Source organism: Ranitomeya variabilis, chromosome 8 (genome assembly GCF_051348905.1).
Source record: "Ranitomeya variabilis isolate aRanVar5 chromosome 8, aRanVar5.hap1, whole genome shotgun sequence".
Lineage (NCBI taxonomy): Eukaryota > Metazoa > Chordata > Amphibia > Anura > Dendrobatidae > Ranitomeya > Ranitomeya variabilis.
This window is the reverse complement of record NC_135239.1, coordinates 133944051-133967981: the sequence shown is the minus strand read 5'-3', so window position 1 is coordinate 133967981 and position 23931 is coordinate 133944051. Positions and strand designations below refer to the sequence as shown.

The following is a 23931-nucleotide window of genomic DNA, read 5'->3' as shown; positions in this document are numbered from 1 at the left end:
CCGTCTACAGTGCAGTGGCTAAAATGAGGTCATCAAAATCATGTGACTGCAGTGAGACCTCAAAAATTCAACTCCAATCTAGTCACCTCACCAGTGAACCGGCTAGAGTGGAGTTGCTGGAATGAGGACCACAAAATATCCACTCCGATCTAGTCACTTCAGTAGTGAGCCGTGTAGAGTGGAGTTGATAAAATGAGGACCACAAAAAATCAACTCCGATCTAGACGCAACATTCTCTTCTAGTCTTCTGGGCGTAAAATCCCGGACTTCGGAAGGCGTAACCCCGCCCACCTGAGCAAAACCCCGCCCACTCTTCAAGTTAATTTGCTATAAGAAGTGGGCGGAGTTTCTGCGGTAGGTGGGCGGAGTTTGTGACGCCTGAACACCTATTCAATAGGGATCCATTTAGGATCCAAAAAGAGCAGTTTTGTGAGCCGAAAGAGCCGGCTCTTTTTGGTGAGCGGAGCCATGAGAGCCGGATCACCAAAAAGAGCCGGACTGCCCATCACTATCTTCTTGCCTTTTAGTCAAGACAAGTCCCCACCCCCGTATGACACGCCCCCGGAAATTACGTCACACCTGCATGGAGCCCAGCCGCCCATACAGTCTGGCATTTACCTACTGAGGAGTTGTGGTCGCTCTTCGGGGAGGATACAGTTACATGAGCCGCCAAACACCCCTCTCCCAGGCAGGGCAGGTGGCCACTGTTGGGTGCTCGGCTGCTACTGGGTCTCGTTGGCAGTAGTGGTTTCCGGGTTAGGAGGCAGGGAGCGATAAGCTGTACGTCTGGGAGCGGTGACTGTGCCGGCAGTGTCCCAGGATCCTTCGCCAGCGCCTTGACAAGAGGTCCGTGTGGCACCAGAGGTCGGAGTAGTGGTTAGGTGCCCCGGAGAGCAGCAGACGGTCCCGCTGGCCCGGTCAAGGACAGCCATCACTGTTTACAGCTGCAGGATCATGGGCTCAGAGAGCAGCTCCATGAGGGGATTCACTCTGCAGGAGCCGCCATGGACTCATCCATCCGGGCTCACTATCCATCCCGCGTTGCTGCCGGAGGGACGTGCGGCTTCCGTGTTCGTGTACCAGCTGGCCAACCAGGACAAGGTGGACAAGGCTGCGAAGGTGAGGAGGGGACCCTGGAGAGGCGTGGGGGACCCTGGAGGGAGGCGGGAAGCAGGGAGAGCGAAGAGAGGGGCAACAAGTCCTAGTAGTGGACGACCCCTAACTGCACATCCCTATCTATCAATCAGCTGGGGTGGGCTAATAACGTCTCACCCTGTAGTTGTCGGCTGGATCATAAAACCGTGGACCCAGTTCAACAATTTGTAAGTCAGTTTTCTTTTTAGGCTTGCATTGCCATGTTTTTACACCAAACTCTTCAAAATATCATACACTGTGACGTGTGTGCTCTCAAACGTAATGTATATTTGCCATCTTTGACCTGTTTTGCGACTTTTTCTGCTAAAAAAAATTCATGTCATGCAAAATGGGTCATTTTACCCGGCATATATAGGATCACTGTGGAGTCACTGGGGAACATTGGTGCACAAATTTAGTGTGTTTTTAAAATCCGTAATTGATCAGCTAAACCATCTGGAAACCCCATGCACAATGGTGAACACAAATAAAATTGACTTTATGGGTACGTTTCCACCATGAGGCGCTGTTAGGGACGAGCCTGAAGTTGGTTTCTTATTCGTTCAGTTTCTTCTTCGGAGCTGAAGTTGGGTTCTTATTCAGCAATTTTTATCTCTTCTGTTTTTTATAGGTTTAGCAAAAAATAAGCATCACAATAATAGCATAGAATGCAGCGAGGTGCCCTGATGTGTATACACTTAAACAGCTGCAAAAATGATAAAATTGGCACAAAAATGGGCACTAATGAAAGAGTTAAGTAATGTTGGGCCACTGATATCACACTGCAGACAAATAGAACAGGGCGCCCCACATCAAAACCGGTCCCTCCAACCAGGCCCAAATGCATTCTGGGCATCAGAACTGGCATCAAACTTGGCTGACATTCGATTTAGGCCATCTGAATAAGTGGTGTTTTTAAGGGGTTAATTGACTTTGGGCTACTGATCTAACGCTAAGAATACAGATACTGATGCCCCGCATCAATCCCAGGTCCCTCCAGCCTGGCCCAAATGGGTTCTGGGCATCAGAATTGGCATCAAAGTGGGGTAACATTCAAATCTGTGAAAATTGGCTGTTTTTGGGCTAGGCTGGAGGGACCTGGGATTGATGCAGGGGATAACTGTGTATTCTTAGTGTGAGATCAGTGGCCCATAGTCATTTAATCCCTTAAAAACATCAGTTACTTATTCAAATCTGTGAAAATTGGCTAAGTAACTGATGTTTTTAAGGGATTAAATGACTATGGGCCACTGATCTCACACTAAGAATACACAGTTATCCCCTGCATCAATCCCAGGTCCCTCCAGCCTAGCCCAAATGTGTTCTGGGCATCAGAATTGGCATCAAAGTGGGCAAACAGCCCATTTTCACAGATTTCCATAAGTAACTGATGTTTTTAAAGGGTTAAATGACTTTGGGCCACTAATCATCTGTGTATTCTTAGGCTGGGGTCAGACCTAACGTATAAAAATACGTTTTTTTTACGGCCGAGATGCGCAGAGAAGTTCCTGAACAGTGATCCGTATTCAATGCGAGGATGTTTTTTTTTCCCTCCAAAAAGTATCTTGTGTGTGATCCGTATGGCACCCGTACGGCGAGATATATACTGTATATACTCGAGTATAAGCCGAGACCCATAATTTTGACACACAAAACTGGGAAAACTTAATGACTCGAGTATAAGCCTAGGGTGGGAAATGCAGTAGCTACCGGTAAATTTCAAAAATAAAAATAGGTACCAATAAAAGTAAAATTAATTGAGATATCAGTAGGTTAAGTGTTTTTGAATATCCATATTGAATCGGTAGCCCCATATAATTGCTTCATACAGTTCATGATGTGCCCCATAAGATGCTCCATGCAAAATACACTCCAAATAATGCTCCATAAAGTTTATGATGGGCCCCATAAGATGCTCCATATTAAAATATGCCCCATATAATGCTGCACAAATGTTGATTATGGCCCCATAAGATGCTCCATAGCTATTTGCCCCATATAATGCGGCACAAATGTTGATTATTGCTCCATAAGATACTCCATAGGAAATTTGCCCCATATAATGCTGCATAAAAGTAGATTATGGCCCCATAAAATGCAGTTTATGCTGATATTAACTGTACAGTATATCTGCTGCTGCAATTAAAAAAAAAAAAAGACATACTCGCCACTCGTCGCTGCCCGCTGCTCCTAAGCGTCCTCCGCAGTGACAGTGCGCGCGCCGCCCTCTGTCATTAACACGTCATTGCGCCTTCTGACCTGAACGTCAGACAGAGGACGCGGAAGACGGGAGCCCAGGGGTGGAACGAGGGCAGGTGAATATCGCGCAATGCCCTTGTTAAACTCACCTGCTCCTGGCGCGGTCTCTTCACGTCCTTGGTTCTCCGGGCACTGACAGCTTCTTCCAGCGTTGAGCGGTCACCGGTCTCTTGGACAAAGTAGTCCAGACTCTCCAAAAAAGCTGAAAACTGGTAACCGATGCCATCTATGGCAAAGCATGGAAGAAGTTCTCTTCCTGGTGTCTTCCTAATGTCCCTGACCCCTTCCATCCCAGGCTGCTCAGGTCCTAGACTTCCTCCTGAAGGGATTAGAGATAGGGCTTTCTCCAAGCACACTGAGGGTTCAGGTCTCTGCGTTTTTAGTTCATTTTTTGACCAGGACCTGGCCGGGCACCCCTGGATCAAACGGTTTATGACCTCTGCAAGCAGAATACGCTCTAGACTTCCTAGCTGGGTTCCCCCTGGGATCTAAATTTAGTGCTCAACAGTCTAACTCGGGTCCCTTTTGAACCCTTGTCTTCGATATCTTTTAAAATCCTAACACTTAGGCTATGTTCACACGATGCGTTTTTTGCTGCGGACCCGCAGCGGATTTGCAGCTGCGGATCCGCATCCTTTTTCCATGCAGGGTACAGTACAATGTTACCCTATGGAAAAAAACCACCGCTGTTCCCACGTTCCTTTTTTACGCGAGAAAATCCGCGCTGATTTTTACCATGTCAATTCTTTCTGCGGATTCTGCAGCGGGTTTCCACCTGCACCAATAGGAAAATGCAGCTGGAAATCCGCAGTGGAATCCACAGTAGAAAAAGGACTGAAAACCGCAGTGAAAACCACCGCAGGTTTTGCACTGTGGTTTTCACAAATCAGGACCTGAAAAATCCGCAGCGAAAAAAGGATTGTGTGAACAAGGCCTTAAGATGTTTTTTCTTGCAGCCATTACCATGGCTAGACGCATAGGAGAATTGCAGGCCCTGTCTGTACAAGAGCCCTACCTATCTCTGAACTCTGATAGCATAGTTTTGCATTTGGACCCCTCCTTTATGCCCAAACTTCTCTCAGACTTTCATAGGGGTCAGGATACTGTGTTGCCCTCATTTTGCCCAAATCCTTCCAATGCGAAGGAAGAAAATTTACACACTCTGGATGTCCGCAGGGTGGTTCTCCATTACCTTGAACAGACCAAGGCTTGGAGGTTTCTCCAGAATCTTATTATTCAGTTTTCAGGCCAAAATAAAGGAAAGAAAGCAGCAAAAAAGCACAATTGCGAATTGGATCAATCAAGCCATCTGTCTGGCATATTCGGTAAAAGATCTCTCTCCTCCTGCTTCACTAAAGGCTCATTCCACTTGATCAGTCTCTAATCATGGGCAGCAAGAGGGAACGCTTCATCTGAGCAGATTACAGAGCCGCCACCTGATCTTCTGTACATACATTCACCAGACACTATAGACTCAATTTTGACAGGGATCTAACATTCGGCAGACGACTTCTGCAAGCTGTGGTCCCTCCCTAAAGACATTAGTGGTTGGTATGACTCCAAGGTGACTGTCGTGGAATGTGACTGGAGAAAATAGAATTAGTCTTACCAGTAATTCTGTTTCTAGGAACCTTCCATGACAGCACTAATTTCCCTCTCTATCTGATACTCCTATTGGATGATTCCTGCACTTCGGTGGTAACTATACAATACATGCTAGTGTGTCCAGAAAAAACACTGGAGATAGCAGGAAGGGGAGGGTTATTTAACCTCTTTTGTGTTTCCTGTCCCCCATTAGGGTGGGGAGACATCCTCCAAGGTGACTGACATGGAAGTTTCCTAGAAACCGAATTACCGATAAGACTAATTATTTTCTGTTACTTCACTTTAAGGAGTCTATATGATAGAAAATACCCAAATGTGACACCATTCTAAAAAGTGCACCCCTCAATGTGCTCAAAATGTGCTTCAAAAAGTTTATTAACACTTCAAGTGCTTCACAGGAATTTTTGAAATGTTTTTTTTTAAAACAATGAACATTTTAACTTTTTCACACAAAAATTACTTTATTTTCCAATGTTTTATTTTGGACCCCAAAAGTTATTGTGCAATTTGTCCTAAGTATGCTGATACCCCATATGTGTGTGTGTGTGTGTGTGTGTGTGTGTGTGTGGGGGGTGGGTGGGGGGGTTAAACCACTGGGTGCATGGCAGAGCGCGGAAGAGAAGGAGTGCCGTTTGACTTTTTCAACGCAAAATTGACTGGAATTGAGATCGGACGCCATGTCACGTTTGGAGAGCCCCGATGTGCCTAAACCATGGAAACCCCCACAAGTGACACCATTTTGGAAATTAACCCCCCCCCCCCCCCAAGGAACTTGTGTGGTGAACACTTTGAAGCCTTAAGTGCTTCACAGAAGTTTATAACGTAGAGCCGTGAAAATAAAAAAAAAATCATATTTTTTTTTCCACAAAAATAATCTTTTCACCCCCAATTTTTTATTTTCCCTAGGGTAACAGGTGAAATTGGACCCCGAAAGCTGTTGTGCAATTTCTGTTGAGTATGCCGACACCCCAAATGTAGTGGAATGCTGCTGTTGAGGCACAGTGCAAAGCTCAGAAGGGAAGAGGCGCCATATTGGGAGTTCAGATTTTGCTGGAATTAGTTGAGGGTGTCACATTGGCAGAGCCCCTGAGGTGCCAGAACAACAGAAACTCCCCTATATGTGAACTCATTTTACAAACTACACTCCCCAATGATTTCATCTAGGGGTGATCATATTGACACCACATGTGCTTCACAGAATTTATACCACTGAGCGGTGAAGAAAGAATAAATTACTTTTTTACCACTAAAATGTTTTTTTTGCCCCAATGTATTAATTTTTCTAAGGGCTAATAGGAATTTTTTTTTTTTTTTTTTACAACAAACTGAGGTCCATTTTTTGTTGAGTGTGCTAATACCCTATATGTAATCGGGAAATATTTTTCAGGCACAGGGCAAAGCTCAGAAGGCAAAGAGCACCAAATTTTACTGATTTTACTGCTGAATACCCCCATCAGCCGCTCCTGCTGTCAGTTTTTAGCAGCAGCAGCAGAAGTAGGCTGACCTGAGTAATAGTCCCATCAGCCGCTGCCTGCTGTCTTTTATCACTTTAATGTAACTCCTCATTCACCCTGCTTACACCAAACGATGGCAGAGCAGGGAAAAATGATGAGTCATGTTCAGCATCCTGCAGCGGTGAACAGTGCTTGCTGTAACGCTTGTTCCCTGGCGCCCGTCTGTGTGGTACTGATATGGCACACGTGTGCCACACGTATTACAAACAAGGACACTGACCTCTCTGGGAGCCAAAATATCAGCAAGTATAAAAGAGACATTATAACGGGTTTTTATGTTTGGCTGCTGTCACACACTAAGACTTTTTTTTTTTATTGCAAAAAATAGTTTTTGCATCACTACAGAGTCACGGCCCGCAGAGTCATGAGGTCTTGTTTTTTGCTTGACGAGTTGACGTTTTAATGGTACAATTTTCGGGCACATGACCTTTTTTGTTCGCTTTCTATTCTGCTTTTCGTGAGACAGAATGAACAAAAACCAGCAATAAATTATTACTTTTTTTTTTTTTTTTTTTTTGGGGGGGGGGGTTATACCGTTCTGTGTGGTAAAATTGATAAGGCAGTTTTATTCTTCGTGTTAGTACGATTACTGCGATAAATCATTTATATAGTTTTTTGTATTTTGGTGTTTTATACAGTAATAACTTTTGTAGCAAAAAAAAAAATAATTTTCTCTAGTAACCCCCCCACTACAGCATACCTGGAGGATGTTACCCCTTTCCTAAAAGGGACAGGAAATGACAGAGGTTAAATAATCCCTCCCACATCGTCCCCCTCAATGTTCTTTCTTGTCCCTACTAGGGATGAAGAGGTCATCCTCAGTGTACTGGGCCGGCAACGGTCAGCGGGGGGAGATTTTGGCTGGGAAGCTGGGGAGCAGACTTGCCTCTCCTCCCCGAGCGCTGCTCCTGTCTCCATGGGACTCGTGACCCCCTCCCCCCCTCCAGTCCTCACCTTCGGGTAAGGTCTGGGAGGGTTCTTTAACTGGAAGCCTCTCGAAGCTCTCCCGCCTCTTTCTCCTCCGGCGTTGTTGAGCAGCGTGTTGCGCCGAGCACGCACGTAAAGACTTCCGGGCCTGAAGCCGGCGGCAGGATATGACGTCACACGCCGGCCAGCTTCAGCATACAGGCGGAATTTTGCGTTCTGCGCTGGAATGCATGGCCCACACACACACCCACACACCAGGACATCGGAGGAAGGAGGTCCTCTAATCGAAAGACAGGAGCTGGAGTCCGATCGCCCATATAAGAGCCCTGGCACTGGGTGTCCATTCCCTGTGTGCAGGTTGAGTCTTATTATTCCTTCTCCCTTTTCTTGTAGGGGGACAAGGAACCAAGTCCAAGACTTAACAGAGATGTGCAGTCTGTACAAAAAAAATTGGCCTCTTCACATAAGTAAACATTATGCAAGGAGTGCATGGAGAAAGTCATCAGGGAAGAACAACCATCCTTGATGGAAAAATGAAGGGCCTAATCCAACAGGACATTAAAACCTCCCTGGCCACTTTTTCCCAGCCCGCATCCTCTCCCAGTGTCCCTCTGGAAGCTAAGCGGAGGAAGCTTAATCTAGAGGAAGAAGGGAATGATGACTCTCAGGATAAAACATTGATCCCAGACGAGCCTTTGGAAAAAGGCAAGTTAGTCCTGGACCCAGAGGTTTCCCAGCAGGAGAGATATTACTTTTGCTTAGGGGATATAGAGGAACTCCGCACAGCAGTAAGGAGGACCATAGAGATTGAGGAGGAGAAGACATCCCAGATGGTACAGGAAGAAATGTTCAAGGGTCTCCGTTCTAAGAAGAAGCCGGTGTTTCCCTTTCATAAAAACATCCGGGATCTGGTCCTAGAAGAGTGGGAATCCCCAGAAAAGAGACTGAACATTCCAGCATAGATGAACAGGTTCCCGGTAGACGATGAGACCGCATCATGCTTGTCAGAGATCCCAAGAGTTGACGTCCAGATTGCTGGGGTAGCTAAAAAGACCACACTACCATTTGAGGATGCCTCACAGTTGAATGACCCTTTGGAATGCAAGATGGATGGACTACTGAGGAAATCATGGGGAAACCTTAGCTTTTTTATTGAATACCTAAGCATTTAGAGAATTAAAGGAAGTAGGTAGTGAGGAGGCATTAAATAAATACAAAAAATTAAATAAATTCTGTAAAAAGCAAATCAAGGCAGCAAAGATTGAGACAGAGAGACTCCTTGCCAGAGAGAGCAAAAATAACCCCCAAATATTCTTTAACTACATAAATAGTAAGAAACTAAAAAACGATAGTGTTGGCCCCCTTAAAAATAGTCTGGGTGAAATGGTGGATGAGGATGAGGAAAAAGCCAATATGCTAAATGACTTTTTTCTCTTCGCCACGACAGCACCCACTGAGAGAGGGGATCCGCCCCTAGGAACAGGAAACCCTACGGAGAGATAAAAGGGGCGGTCCCCCTCGCTCCCACAGTTTGGTTTCCTGTTCCTACGGGAATCCACGGAGAAGAGGATGCCTAGCCTGGATGCCGCTTGCGCAGTTTACCTGTGAGGACGGCAAGGGCTCCAGGGCTGGATGCAGCGTCGGGGGTCCTCTTCTCAGTTCCCCCCTCTGCTGGCAGACGCCATGAGGCCACAACTGCAGGGGTTCCTGGCTCATGGGAATCCATCCGGGCAGTCTGCGGGACCTAGCGCCGAGGAGAGGTAAGCGCTGCGCTTTGGCGAGCGCTCAGGCGGCGTGGAGCTCCACAGTTTACCCGGGAGTCCTGAATTTAAACTCCGGGCGGAGGAGGAGGTGGACGGCACCCGCGCTGATGCCGGTGACAGCGCGAGTGCACACAGTATGGCCGCGACCCGGAAGTGGTTAGCACTTCCGGGTTCAACCGGAAGAAGATGGCGGCCCCCATGTAAAAGGGACGCCGGCACAAGCGCCCGGTGTCCACAATGGATTCGTCACAGACCCCTGCGATGCTCTCCATAGAAGACACCGCGGCTACCCCACGTGCACGGGGCAGCAGCAGTCGCTCCAAACAGAGCGGATCCTCCAGGAAGAAATCCGGTTCTCCACCTAAATCTCCTCGTCAATCGGTACCGTAAAAGCTTCACTGGGGTAAGTGTGCTTCTACCCTCATAAGCTGACTGGTGTTCCCTTTCCCTTTATACACTTAGGGAAAGAAAACAGAGAAAACGAAGCACAAACAGTGTGCATTATGTCTCCAGCCTCTCCCGGATAGTTATAAAAAGAGATTGTGCAAATCATGTATTGCTTCTACCTTGCGGGAGGAAGCCTCAGTTAAATCTGAGGACATCAGGCTCATGATAAGGCAAGAGTTACAAGCCTTGCGAGGTTCTGATAAAGAGCCACATACTAGAAGTAAAAAAGGATATGAATCCCCTATATCTGACCCATCTTCGGATAGGGAGAAAGCGGACTCTGACATCTCCTGCGAATATGTTTCCTCGGACGAGGAACAGGATGCATGCTTTCCCACGGATAGTATTGACAACCTTGTCAGGTCCGTGTGTAATACGATGGGTATCGAAGATTCTAAAATTCCCAGAACACAGCAGGACATTATGTTCGCTGGCTTATCGGAAAAGAAAAGGCCTTCTTTTCCGGTGATAGCAGCAATAAAATCCTTAGTTAAAAAAGAATGGGAAAGCCAGGGCCAAAGGGGGTTACCTCCATCCTCAAAGAGACGGTATCCCTTCAATGATGAGGAGTTCTCGACATGGTCAAAAGCGCCAAAAGTGGACGCTGCGGTAGCATCTACATCTAAAAAATCTTTGCTACCTGTGGAGGATTCAGGCTCATTACAGGACCCGTTAGACCGTAAAGCCGACTCACTACTAAAAAGAGCCTGGGAGTCGTGTACGGGAGCCTTCAGACCATCTATCTCTGCTACATGCACCGCTAGGTCCATGTTGGTCTGGCTGAGTGACTTAGAGGAAGGCCTTAAAAGTGGTCTTTCCAGAGACAAACTGCTGTCTTCTATACCCTTAATTAGAGGGGCTACAGCTTTTTTGGCGGATTCATCGGCCGATTCTATACGTTTGGCAGCCAAATCAGCAGGTCTCACAAACGCGGCACGCAGAGCCCTATGGCTTAAGGGCTGGAAAGGCGATCCACAGACAAAGTCCAAATTATGTGGCCTCCCATGTCAGGGTGAGTACCTGTTTGGTACCAAACTGGACGAGATTCTAACTAAAGCGGGGGAAAGAAAGAAGGGCTTCCCTAATAATAATTACCTTCCATTCTATAGGAAAGCGTTCCGGAAGCCCATATTTAATAAAAGAAAAGATTTTAAAAACCAAGATCGCTGGACCCCTAGAGACGCAAAACAAAGAGGTGCATTCTTTGGGAAGCGCCCTTTTAAATCTGAAGACAAGCCCCGTTAGAGCAGATCTACCTGTGGGAGGTAGATTATCCTCTTTTTCAGACCAATGGAGGAAAATAACTTCGAACAATTGGGCAAATAATCTCGTCACCTCTGGCTTAAAATTAAAATTTGCCCGAGTCCCTTCGGACTCATTTCTATTGACTTCCTTAAAGTCACAGTCTCAACAGGAGGCATTACAGCAAGAAGTAATGAATCTGCTATCCAAAGGAGTTTTGGTGGAGGTTCCATTTCTTCAGGAAGGGAAAGGGTTCTATTCCCCGCTGTTTCTAATCAAAAAACCTGATGGATCATTCAGAACCATCATAAATCTTAAAAAACTGAACACCTTCCTAGAAAATCAAACTTTTAAAATGGAATCCATTCGATCCACCGTAAAACTCCTGTTTCCCTATTGCTTTATGGCGGTTCTGGACTTAAAAGATGCGTATTACCATCTACCAATCTTTAAAGAGCATCAACAATTTCTCCGCGTAGCGGTTATATTAAATGGATGTATACGGCACTTTCAGTACACAGCAATGCCCTTTGGACTATCAATTGCTCCAAGGGTATTTACTAAACTAATGTCAGAGGTTATGTCTTATCTAAGATTAAAAGACACACTCATAATCCCGTACTTAGACGACCTGCTAGTAGTGGGAAAATCCACCTCGCAATGTCAGCAAAGACTATGTCATATGATCTCATCCTTACAGAACTTAGGATGGATAATAAATTGGGAAAAATCTAGACTGATCCCGACAACCCGGCAGGTATTTTTGGGAATTATATTAGATTCTGTAAGTCAAAAGTGTTTCCTCCCAGAATCTAAACAGATAACAATTAGGGATAAAGTTCAGTCCATACTAGATAAACCTATAATTTCCCTCCGGGAAGGCATGTCCTTGCTTGGCTCCTTCACGTCATGTATCCCAGCGGTTCCGTGGGCCCAGTTCCACTCGAGGTGCTTACAGTATACAATTTTACATGAGGAGATAAAATTACAAGGGCGATTAGACGGTAAGATTTCCCTTTCTAATGATGTAGTCCAATCCCTAACCTGGTGGCTACAGCCAGATCATCTAGTTAGTGGGGTGCCCTGGGAGGTCAAACCCTCAAACATAATTTTTACGGATGCCAGCCCTCATGGTTGGGGGGCACACTTGGGGAACCAGGTTGTCCAGGGGCTGTGGTCGGTTACGGAATTAGACGACTCCTCCAATAAAAAAGAACTAAAAGCCATCTATCATGCCCTATGTGAATTCCTCCCACAGCTGCACGGAACACATACCAGGGTGCTCTCAGACAACATGACATCGGTGGCTTACGTCAACCATCAAGGCGGAACGAGATCAGGCACTCTCATGTCTATAGCCGAAAACATCTTGACTATAGCCGAAAATCATCTTCTGTCCTTATCAGCACTACATATCCGGGGGATAGACAACGCAAAAGCAGACTTTCTCAGTCGTCATACCCTCCATCAGGGGGAGTGGGTGTTAAATCGTCGGATATTCAGTATGATAACTATAAAATGGGGTATACCCGACATAGATCTCTTTGCCACAAGAGACAACAGGCAAGTAAAAACATTCGCCTCAATGTTCCGAGCAGACAACCCCGATGTTCTCGACGCCCTCCAGATTCCATGGACATTTCAGAAAGCATATGCCTTTCCCCCAATGATTCTTCTTCCAACAGTCATCAGGAAGATAAGAGAGGACAGAGCGAATGTGATATTGATCGCTCCATTCTGGCCAAAGAGACCATGGTTTTCCCTGCTCAGAGCCATGTCCATCTCGGATCCATGGATTCTCCCAGAGAATCAAGATCTGCTTTTCCAGGGACCCTTCAACCACCCTCATGTGAAGGGTCTACGGTTGACAGCCTGGGATTTGAGAGGCAGCTGTTAAAACTAAGGGGCTTCTCTGATAAAGTAATTGATACCCTATTGCTGAGTAGAAAAAGATCCACTACATCGATCTATGTAAAAGTATGGAAAAAATTTTTAAGCCTCTATCCCTCAGCCCTGTCAAATGAAATTCCAGTCCCTATTATTCTTGAATTTCTCCAAAAAGGACGTGATTTAGGCCTTTCAGTTAACACCTTGAAAGTGCAAGTTTCAGCGCTAGGGGCTTTGTATAGTCACAATGTTGCAGGAGATAGATGGATATCCAGATTTATCTCAGCCTGCCAGAGAGCAGAACCAGTCCATATTCCCAACTCACCTCCTTGGGATGTTAATCTGGTCCTTGAAGCCTTAACAAATCACCCGTTCGAGCCTCTACATTCTGCTCACATTAAACATGTCTCCCTCAAAACAGCTCTTCTTGTTGCCTTAGTATCGGCAAGAAGGGTAAGTGACATACAGGCGCTATCAGTAGATCCTCCATTTATGTCAATATTGCCAGATAGGATTGTCCTAAAGACAGACCCTTCCTACTTACCTAAAATGAGTACCAAATTCCATAGGTCTCAGGAAATTCTTCTTCCTACCTTCTATAATAATCCTACAAATCAGGAAGAAGAAAGATACCATACTTTAGATGTGAGGAGGGCTGTAATAACCTATCTAGACAGAACTAGCGCCTGGAGGAAGAGCAGGGCTCTCTTTGTTTCCTTCCAGGGTCAGAGGAAAGGAGCTGGTGTTACGAAAGGCACATTATCCCGATGGATTCGGGAGGCGATATACCTGGCCTATTCGTCTAAAGGGGAAGATCCACCTGAGACTATAAAGGCACATTCCACCCGGGCGATAGCATCATCCTGGGCAGAGCGAGCAGAAGTTCCAATAGAACTCATATGTAAGGCCGCAACCTGGTCGTCTCCTACTACCTTCTATAGTCACTACAGATTAGATTTATCTGCCTCCACTGACCTGTGTTTCGGTAGATCGGTTCTTAACACGATAATCCCCCCCAAATAACTATCTCTGAAAGTCTCTCAGTGGGTGCTGTCGTGGCGAAGAGAAAACACCGGATTACGTACCGGTAATGCTCTTTTATAGAGCCACGACAGCACCCCTTCACTTCCCTCCCTTATATATATTAGTTTGCATATGAGCACAAATAAGGGTGATTGGTTCTTGTAAATATTAGTAGTATAAGATTAAATGATAATATAGAATTGCCTACTAATACTGGTGGGCGGTTCCTCGCAATCTCTGTAACCCAAACTGTGGGAGCGAGGGGGACCGCCCCTTTTATCTCTCCGTAGGGTTTCCTGTTCCTAGGGGCGGATCCCCTCTCTGTGGGTGCTGTCGTGGCTCTATAAAAGAGCATTACCGGTACGTAATCCGGTGTTTTTCATCAGTATTTACAAAAGAAAATCCCATGGCAGCCAATATGACTAGTGATAAAAATTCCCATTTAAATGTTACCTGCTTAACCCAGCAGGAAGTACGGCGGCGTCTAAAAATCACACAAATTTACAAATCTCCGGGCCCGGATGGGATACACCCCCGAGTACTGCAGGAATTAAGTACAGTCATTGATAGACCATTATTTTTAATGTTTAAAGAGTCCATAATAACAGGGTCTGTACCACAGGACTGGCGTATAGCAAATGTGGTGCCAATATTCAAAAAGGGGACAAAAACTGAACTCGGAAATTATAGGCCAGTAAGCTTAACCTCTACTGTGGGTAAAATCTTGGAGGGCATTCTAAGGGATGCTATACTGGAGTATCTGAAGAGGAATAACCTCATGACCCAGTATCAGCACGGGTTTACTAGGGACCGTTCATGTCAGACTAATTTGATCAGCTTCTATGAAGAAGTAAGTTCCGGACTGGACCAAGGGAACCCAGTAGATGTAGTGTATATGGACTTTTCAAAAGCTTTTGATATGGTGCCACACAAAAGGTTGATACATAAAATGAGAATAATGGGGATAGGGGAAAATATGTGTAAGTGGGTTGAGAGCTGGCTCAGGGATAGGAAACAAAGGGTGGTTATTAAGGGAGCACACTCAGACTGGGTCGCGGTTAGCAGTGGGGTACCACAGGGGTCAGTATTGGGCCCTCTTCTTTTTAACATATTTATTAATGACCTTGTAGGGGGCATACAGAGCAGAATTTCAATATTTGCAGATGACACTAAACTCTGCAGGGTAATCAATACAGGGGAGGACAATTTTATGTTACAGGATGATTTATGTAAACTAGAAGCTTGGGCTGATAAATGGCAAATGAGCTTTAATGGGGATAAGGGTAAGGTCATGCACTTGAGTAGAAGTAATAAGATGTATAACTATGTGCTTAATTCTAAAACTCTGGGCAAAACCGTCAATGAAAATGACCTGGGTGTATGGGTGGATGACAAACTCATATTCAGTGGCCAGTGTCAGGCAGCTGCTACAAAGGCAAATAAAATAATGGGATGCATTAAAAGAGGCATAGATGCTCATGAGGAGAACATAATTTTACCTCTATACAAGTCACTAGTGCGACCACACTTAGAATACTGTGCACAGTTCTGGTCTCCGGTGTATAAGAAAGACATAGCTGAACTAGAGCGGGTGCAGAGAAGAGCGACCAAGGTTATTAGAGGACTGGGGGGTCTGCAATACCAAGATAGGTTATTACACTTGGGGCTATTTAGTTTGGAAAAACGAAGGCTAAGGGGTGATCTTATGTTAATGTATAAATATATGAGGGGACAGTACAAAGACCTTTCTGATGATCTTTTTAATCATAGACCGGTGACAGGGACAAGGGGGCATCCTCTACGTCTGGAGGAAAAAAAGGTTTAAGCATAATAACAGACGCGGATTCTTTACTGTAAGAGCAGTGAGACTATGGAACTCTCTGCTGTATGATGTTGTAATGAGTGATTCATTACTTAAATTTAAGAGGGTACTGGATACCTTTTTGGAAAAGTATAATGTTACAGGGTATATACACTAGATTCCTTGATAGGGCGTTGATCCAGGGAACTAGTCTGATTGCCGTATGTGGGGTCGGGAAGGATTTTTTTTCCCCATGGTGGAGCTTACTCTTACCACATGGGTTTTTTTTGCCTTCCCCTGGATCAACATGTTAGGGCATGTTAGGCTATGGGTTGAATTAGATGGACTTAAAGTCTTCCTTCAACCTTAATAACTATGTAACTATGTATGCCTGTGTGGCCCGATCAATGTACCGTTGGCTGGGGCAGCTGGATGAACACCTGTCTACATGTACCCCCAGAGAGGACATCCTAGCTTCACTACCTCTCCTCCAGAAGGCAACAGGTTTTCTTGCGGATGCCTCTGCAGAATCCGTTAGTGGCGACAAGATCATCAGGATTGTCAAACTTTGTGAGATGAGCTCTCTGGCTGAGATGTTGGAGAGGGGACATGACTTCAGAAATGAAGCTATGTTCTATCCCCTTCATGGGGAACTACATGTTTGGCCCTGCCCTCAATGAGCTGTTAGAAAAGGCTTTGGACAAGAAGACCTTGCCAGAACCTAGAAATACTAAGCAAAGCCCTTTCCGCTCCCAACAAGAGCATACACCTCAGTACAAGGGGAAGGGCAAGTCAGGGCGCTGGAGCTACCCAAATGGGGGAAAAGAGAAGAATGTTTTACTTCCCCTCTCCCAGAGACAAAAGAAGCCATGACGCCATAACAGTAGGAGGTCGCATCTCAAACTTTCTTCTGCAGTGGCACAGATCTGGCCAAGGTTACAAAAGAATTTCTGCGGTACTCAAGGTTCGTAAGAACACAGTGGCCTCTGTAATCCTTAAATGGAAGAAGTTTGAGAAGTCTTCCTAGACCTGGCCGTCCAGCCAAACTGAGCAATCATGGGAGAAGAGCCTTGGTGAGAGGTAAAGAAGAACCCCAAAATCACTGTGGCTGAGCTCCAGAGATGCAATAGGAAGATGGGAGAAAGTTCCACAAAGTCAACTATCACTGCAGCCCTCCACCATTCGGGCCTTTATGGCAGAGTGGCCTGGCAGAAGCCTCTCCTCAGTGCAAGACATATGAAAGCCTGCATGGTTTGCTAAAAAACACATGAAGGTCTCCCAGACTGAGAAATAAGATTCTCTGGACTAGAAGCTTGGGCTGATAAATGGCAAATGAGCTTTAATGGGGATAAATGTAAGGTCATGCACTTGGGTAGAAGTAATAAGATGTATAACTATGTGCTTAATTCTAAAACTCTGGGCAAAACCATCAATGAAAAAGACCTGGGTGTATGGGTGGATGACAGACTCATATTCAGTGGCCAGTGTCAGGCAGCTGCTACAAAGGCAAATAAAATAATGGGATGTATTAAAAGAGGCATAGATGCTCATGAGGAGAACATAATTTTACCTCTATACAAGTCACTAGTTCGACCACACTTAGAATACTGTGCACAGTTCTGGTCTCCGGTGTATAAGAAAGACATAGCTGAACTAGAGCGGGTGCAGAGAAGAGCGACCAAGGTTATTAGAGGACTGGGGGGTCTGCAATACCAAGATAGGTTATTACACTTGGGGCTATTTAGTTTGGAAAAACGAAGACTAAGGGGTGATCTTATTTTAATGTATAAATATATGAGGGGACAGTACAAAGACCTTTCTGATGATCTTTTTAATCATAGACCTGAGACAGGGACAAGGGGGCATCCTCTACGTCTGGAGGAAAGAAGGTTTAAGCATAATAACAGACGCGGATTCTTTACTGTAAGAGCAGTAAGACTATGGAACTCTCTGCCGTATGATGTTGTAATGAGTGATTCATTAATTAAATTTAAGAGGGGACTGGATACCTTTCTGGAAAAGTATAATATTACAGGGTATATACACTAGATTCCTTGATAAGGCGTTGATCCAGGGAACTAGTCTGATTGCCGTATGTGGAGTCGGGAAGGAATTTTTTTCCCCATGGTGGAGTTACTCTTTGCCACATGGGTTTTTTTTGCCTTCCTCTGGATCAACATGTTAGGGCATGTTAGGTTAGGCTATGGGTTGAACTAGATGGACTTAAAGTCTTCCTTCAACCTCAATAACTATGTAACTATGTAACTATGTAACTATGTAACTATGATGAGACGAAGATAGACCTTTTTGGTTCTAATTCTAAGCGGTATGTGTGAATACCAGGCTCTGCTCATCACCTACCCAATACAATCCCAACAGTGAAGCGTGGTGGCAGCATCATGCAGTTGGGGTGTTTTTCAGCTGCAATGACAAGACAACTGGTTGCCATTGAAGAAAACATTAATGATATGTTCGAGTTCCTACGGCTGCATATTTTGCAGCGTCAGACAGCCGCAACACTTAAGGGGATTTCCAGTTGGGCAATTCCTGCATGTGTTGCTGAAGAGGATATGGGGCCAGAACGGAGTTGCTGCAGAATGGAGTAAGGCCACTTTCACACTTCAATCTTTTCTTTTTCCATCACAATGCGTAATTTTGTGGGAAAAAAAAAAACAATTTTCCCACTGGATCCGTCATTTTCTTATAGACTTGTATTAGCGACGGATTACGACGGATGGCCATACATTTCGTCCGTCGTGCGCTGGGTCCGTCAGAATGTGTTCATCTGTCATCCTGAGAAAACGTTTATAGTAACGTGTTGTCTGTGTCAGAAAATTGTACAGCGACGGATCCAGCGGCGTTGGCTGTAATGGAAACCTATGGGCGCAGGATCCGTTGCTGTCCGTCATAAAACGTTATCCAGCGACGGATTGCTTTTTTGGAAGAATTTCTGTTGGTTCAATTTAACCCATCTTTACATTCTCTCTCTCTCTCTCTCTCTCTCTCTCTCTCTCTCTCTCTCTCTCTCTCTCTCTCTCTCTCTCTCTCTCTCTCTCTCTCTCCCTCCTCTTCACCTGACAGCACCCGTTCAGCTTTACTGCATCTGCCTCTTCTTGCTCTTGCTAACACTTTCTTGTCCAGCTGTTACTCTTCACTGCACTGACTCTTTGAGCTTGCACTTGACTGAGTACTCGACTTCTAACTGACTGACCCCTTGTCACCCAGAAAACATTTTTATATATAACCTGGTCTAAACCCATTCCAACTATATTATCTTTCTAATCCCCAATGTAGTGCAAACTGTATCCTTATCCACTGTATAGTTTCCCTAGTGGGCTGACTTCCCGTGTTCTCAGCGATAACCTTAGGCATAATAATAATCTTTATATAGCACCAACATATTCTGCAGAGCTTTACAGTTTAACCATTTCAAACACAACAGTCATAAGTAACAACGTTAATACAATAATTAAAGCAAAATAAGACGACCCTGCTCGTGAGAGCTTACAATCTACTATGAGGTGGGGAGATACAAAGTACAGGTGTGTATTTTACAATGATGGTCCATCCATCTTCAGGGGGTGGGGGATAGATGGAGATAGTGAATGGGCTACACACAAACATAAACTTTGATTAGTGAACATGGTAGGCCGCTCTGAACAAATGTTTTTTGAGCGAGCGCCTAAAACTATCCAAATTGTGGATGATCCTAATATCTTGGGGTAGAGCATTCCAGAGGATTGGCGCAGTACGGAAGAAGTCTTGGAGTCAGGAGTGGGACGTACGGATTAGTGCAGAGGTTAGTCGAAAGTCATTTACAGAGTGCAGCGGTCGGTTAGGCCGATAAACCGAAATGAGGGAGATGTAAAGGGGTGCCTCACTGTGGAGAGCTTTGTGGGTGAGAACAAGTACTTTGAATTGTACCCTGTAATGAATGGGCAGCCAGTGTAACGACTGGCGAAGAGCGGACACGTTCGAGTAATGATTAGCCAGATGGACAACCCTGGCTGCTGCATTAAGGATAGACTGGAGAGGGGAAAGTCGAGTAAGGGGGAGGCTAATTAATAGAGCACTGCAGTAGTCCAGGCGGGAGTGGATCAACACAGTGAGTGTTTTTGTTTCCATAGTAAGAAAAGGGCGGGTTCTAGAGATGTTCTTTAGTTGTAAGCATAGCCTGCAGGAGAGCCGAACACCCAACCCCTGCAATAGGGATAAAACACAACATTACTTTTATCACACACATATAAATATTAACCCCCGTAGCTTTTTTCGGTTTTGCGTTTGTTTTTCGCTCCCCTCCTTCCTAGAGCCATAACTTTTTTTTTTTTTTTTCTCCCCATTGCGGGACGAGTTGTACTTTTGAATTGGTTTTATCATGTCGTGTACTAGAAAACAGGGATAAAATTCTAAGTACGGTGAAATTGCAAAAAAAGTGCAATGCCACACTTGTTTTTGTTTGGCCTTTTGGCTAGGGTCACTAAATGCTAAAACTGACCTGTCATTACAATTCTCCAGGTCATTACCAGTTCGTAGACACCAACCATGTGTAGCTTCTTTTTTATATAAGTGATGAGAAAAAATTCCAAACTTTGCTCAAAAAAACAAAAAAGCGCTATTTTCCGATACCCATAGCGTCTCCATTTTTCGTGATCTGGGGTTGGGTGTGGGCTTATTTTTTGTGTGCCGAGCTGACGTTTTTAATGATGCCATTTTGGTGCTGATACGATTTTTTGATCGCCCGTTATTGTATTTTAATGCAATGTCAAGGCAACCAAAAAAAGTAATTCTGGTGTTTTTGATTTTTTTTTTTTTATTGCTACGGTCACGTCACCGCTGTGCTCTGCTTTCACTTTACGGCCAGCACTCAGTCAGTGCGGGAAGCAGACGGCTAGGGACCTGACGGACACCGGAATGTGAGTATGTACGTTTTTTTTTTTTACATTTACGATGGTAACCAGGGTAAACATCGGGTTACTAAGCGCGGCCCTGCGCTTAGTAACCCGATGTTTACCCTGGTTACCCGGGGACCTCGGCATCGTTGGTCGCTGGAGAGCTGTCTGTGTGACAGCTCCCCAGCGAGCACACAACGACTTACCAACGATCACGGCCAGGTCGTATCGCTGGTCGTGATCGTTGGTAAATCGTTTTGTGTAACGGTACCCTTAGGGTTTGGATTACATTTACGGTTGGGAATAGGGTTGGTATTAGGGTTAGGGGTGTGGTTAGGGTTACTGTTGGGATTAGGGTTAGGGATGTGTTTGGATTAGGGTTTCAGTTATAATTGGGCGGTTTCCACTGTTTAGGCACATCAGGGGCTCTCCAAACGTGATATGGTTTCCCCATCTCAATTCCAGCCAATTCTGCGTTGAAAAAGTAAAACACTGTTCCTTCCATTCCGAGCTCTCCCGTGCGCCCAAACAGGGGTTTACCCCAACATATGGGGTATCAACGTACTCAGGACACATTGGACAACAACTTTTGGGGTCCAATTTCTCCTGTTACCCTTGGAAAAATACAAAACTGGGGGCTAAAAAATAATTTTTGTGGAAAAAAAAAATAATTTTTATTTTCACGGCTCTGTTATAAACTGTAGTGAAACACTTGGGGGTTCAAAGTTCTCACAACACAACTAGATAAGTTCCTTGGGGGGTCTAGTTTCCAATATGGGGTCACTTGGGGGTTTCTACAGTTTAGGTACATTAGGGGCTCTGCAAACGCAATGTGATGCCTGCAGACCAATCCATCTAAGGCTACTTTCACACTAGCGTTTTTTTCAATACGTCGCAATGCGTCGTTTTGGCAAAAAAACGCATCCTGCAAAAGTGCTTGCAGGATGCGTTTTTTTCCCGTTGACTAACATTTGCGACGCATTGACACACGTCGTAACCGTCGTGCGACGGTTGCACTGTGTTGTGGCGGACCGTCGGCTGCAAAAAACGTTACATGTAACGTTTTTCGCTGCCGACGGACCGCCATTTCCGACCGCGCATGCGCGGCTGAAACTCCGCCCCACCTCCCCGCACCTCACAATGGGGCAACGGATGCGTGGAAAAACAGCATTCGCTGCACCCGTTGTGCGGCGCAAACAACGCTAGCGTCGGCCCGATGCTCTGCGACGGGCCGAGTACGACGCTAGTGTGAAAGAAGCCTAAGTCTGCATTCCAAATGACGCTCCTTCCCTTCCGAGCTCTGCCATGCGCTCAAACGGTGGTTCCCCCCCACATATGGGGTATCAACGTACTCAGGACAAATTGGACAACAACTTTTGGGGTCCAATTTCAACTGTTACCCTTGGAAAAATACAAAACTGGGGGCTAAAAAATATTTTTTGTGGGAAAAAAAAAAAAAAAAAAAAAAGAGAATTTTTATTTCCACGGCTATGCGTTATAAACTGTAGTGAAACACTTGGGGGTTCAAAGCTCTCACAACAAATCTAGATGAGTTCCTTAGGGGTTCTAGTTTCCAAAATGGTGTCACTTGTGGGGAGGGTTTCAATGTTTAGGCGCATCAGGGGCTCTCCAAATGCAACATGGCGTCCCATCTCGATTCCAGTCAATTTTGCATTGAAAAGTCAAATGGCGCTCATTCGCTTCCGAGCTCTGACATGCGCCCAAACAGTGGTTCACCCCCACATATTGGGTGTCGGCGTACTCAGGACAAATTGTACAACACGTTTTGAGGTCCATTTTCTCCTCTTACCCTTGGTAAAATAAAACAAATTGGAGCTGAAGTATTTTTTTTGTGAAAAAAAGTTAAATGTTCATTTTTATTTAGAAAAATATTTAGAATTGAGAGTCCTCAGTGGTTGATACCTTTTAATGGCTAACTGAAAAGATGGTAACAAATTGCAAGCTTTCGAGACTACATACGTCTCTTCATCAGGCAAAGACTAAAACAAATTCTGAAGAATCACATATTTATGCACAACATAGTATAGAGAAAAAAAAAAAAAAAGAGGGGAAAAAAAACCATGGATAAGCTAGGTGACATGAAGCAGAATTACCATGGGTGATAAACAGTTACGTCCATAAATATTGGGCCAATTCTTAGATAAGGATTGTTTTATTGTCCTGTGATTAGGGTCTCGTTCTGTTGTGATGACCCCACATGGTCTGAGGGGCAAGTTCATTAGTTGATGTAAAAAGACATAAATCCGTGTGACACATTCATTCCTGCATTTAGAGTGTCAAAGGTCAAAGGACTTCTGAGAGATTAAGGAATCATCTTTTGCATGTCTGCTACAGCATAAAGAGTAAAGTCCAAGGGCAGTTTGAAACCCTGAGGAAAACACTTACAGCAGACACAGAGCAAAAATTACAACAATACTACAACAAACTACGGACCCATCTAATTCATAACAAGGAAAAGAAACTGCACAGATTGCGCCTCAATTCAGGCCTCTATGCAAACAGATACAAAACAAAGCCTAAACCTGACAACTTGGACAACCACTCCATTCCAGGCACAAATAACTGTGTCATTAATCTCTCAGATTATAAACCCAACAAAGTGGAGCTGGCTGTGCTTTCCAGAGGACTCTCATTTTGTCCTACTAAGGCCCTGGATAAAACTGAACTCTGCAGTGATATGGAACATTTTTTCAGGAGACTGCGTCTGAGGGAATATTTCAATGATACAGAAGATTCAGAAAACACTCAGACTGAAGGAAAAGGGATTCTAACAACCAAAAAGAGGTCAGACTGGACACCTCCACCGGGACGCAACCCTCATTTGGATAACTATATAGACTCCTTCAGACATTTGATAAAATCCACCATCATAGATACTAACAGGACACAAGCATTCAACATCAGTGCCCAGGAGAGAAAGGCCATACAGTCTCTGAAAACCAACAAAGAAATCATCATCAAACCTGCTGACAAGGGAGGTGCAATAGTCATGATGAACACATCAGACTACATGAAGGAAGCAAACAGACAACTTATGGACACACGCTACTACAAAACATTGGAGTCGGATCCTACACAGGACTATTACAAGGAACTAAACAAGTTAGTATCTTGTCTGCCTGACGTATCCATAAGAGCCAATGACCTGATACCAGAAAGTCCAAGAACAGGGACATTCTACATGCTTCCCAAAATCCACAAATCTGGAAACCCAGGAAGACCAATTATTTCATGTGTGGGCACCCTTACTGAGCAGGTATCTGGATGGGTAGAGGGTATTCTTAACCCCTTAAGCCCGTATGACGTACTATCCCGTCGAGGTGGGGTGGGCCTTAATTCCCGGTGACGGGATAGTACGTCATACGCGATCGGCCGCGCTCACGGGGGGAGCGCGGCCGATCGCGGCCGGGTGTCGGCTG

General features: G+C 45.0%; 1 protein-coding gene across 6 annotated transcripts in view; it reads left to right on the top strand.

Moving 5' to 3' along the window:
• The first annotated feature begins 557 nt into the window (after positions 1–557).
• Positions 558–23931, top strand: part of SCYL3 (SCY1 like pseudokinase 3) — a 395128-nt gene continuing 371754 nt past the window's right edge. For all 6 annotated transcript variants that reach the window (XM_077276719.1, XM_077276721.1, XM_077276718.1 and 3 more), the window contains exon 1: positions 558–1119. In XM_077276719.1, the coding sequence (XP_077132834.1) occupies positions 955–1119 (165 nt within the window). In that variant the 5' untranslated portion in view covers positions 558–954. The remainder of the gene's footprint in view (positions 1120–23931) is intronic.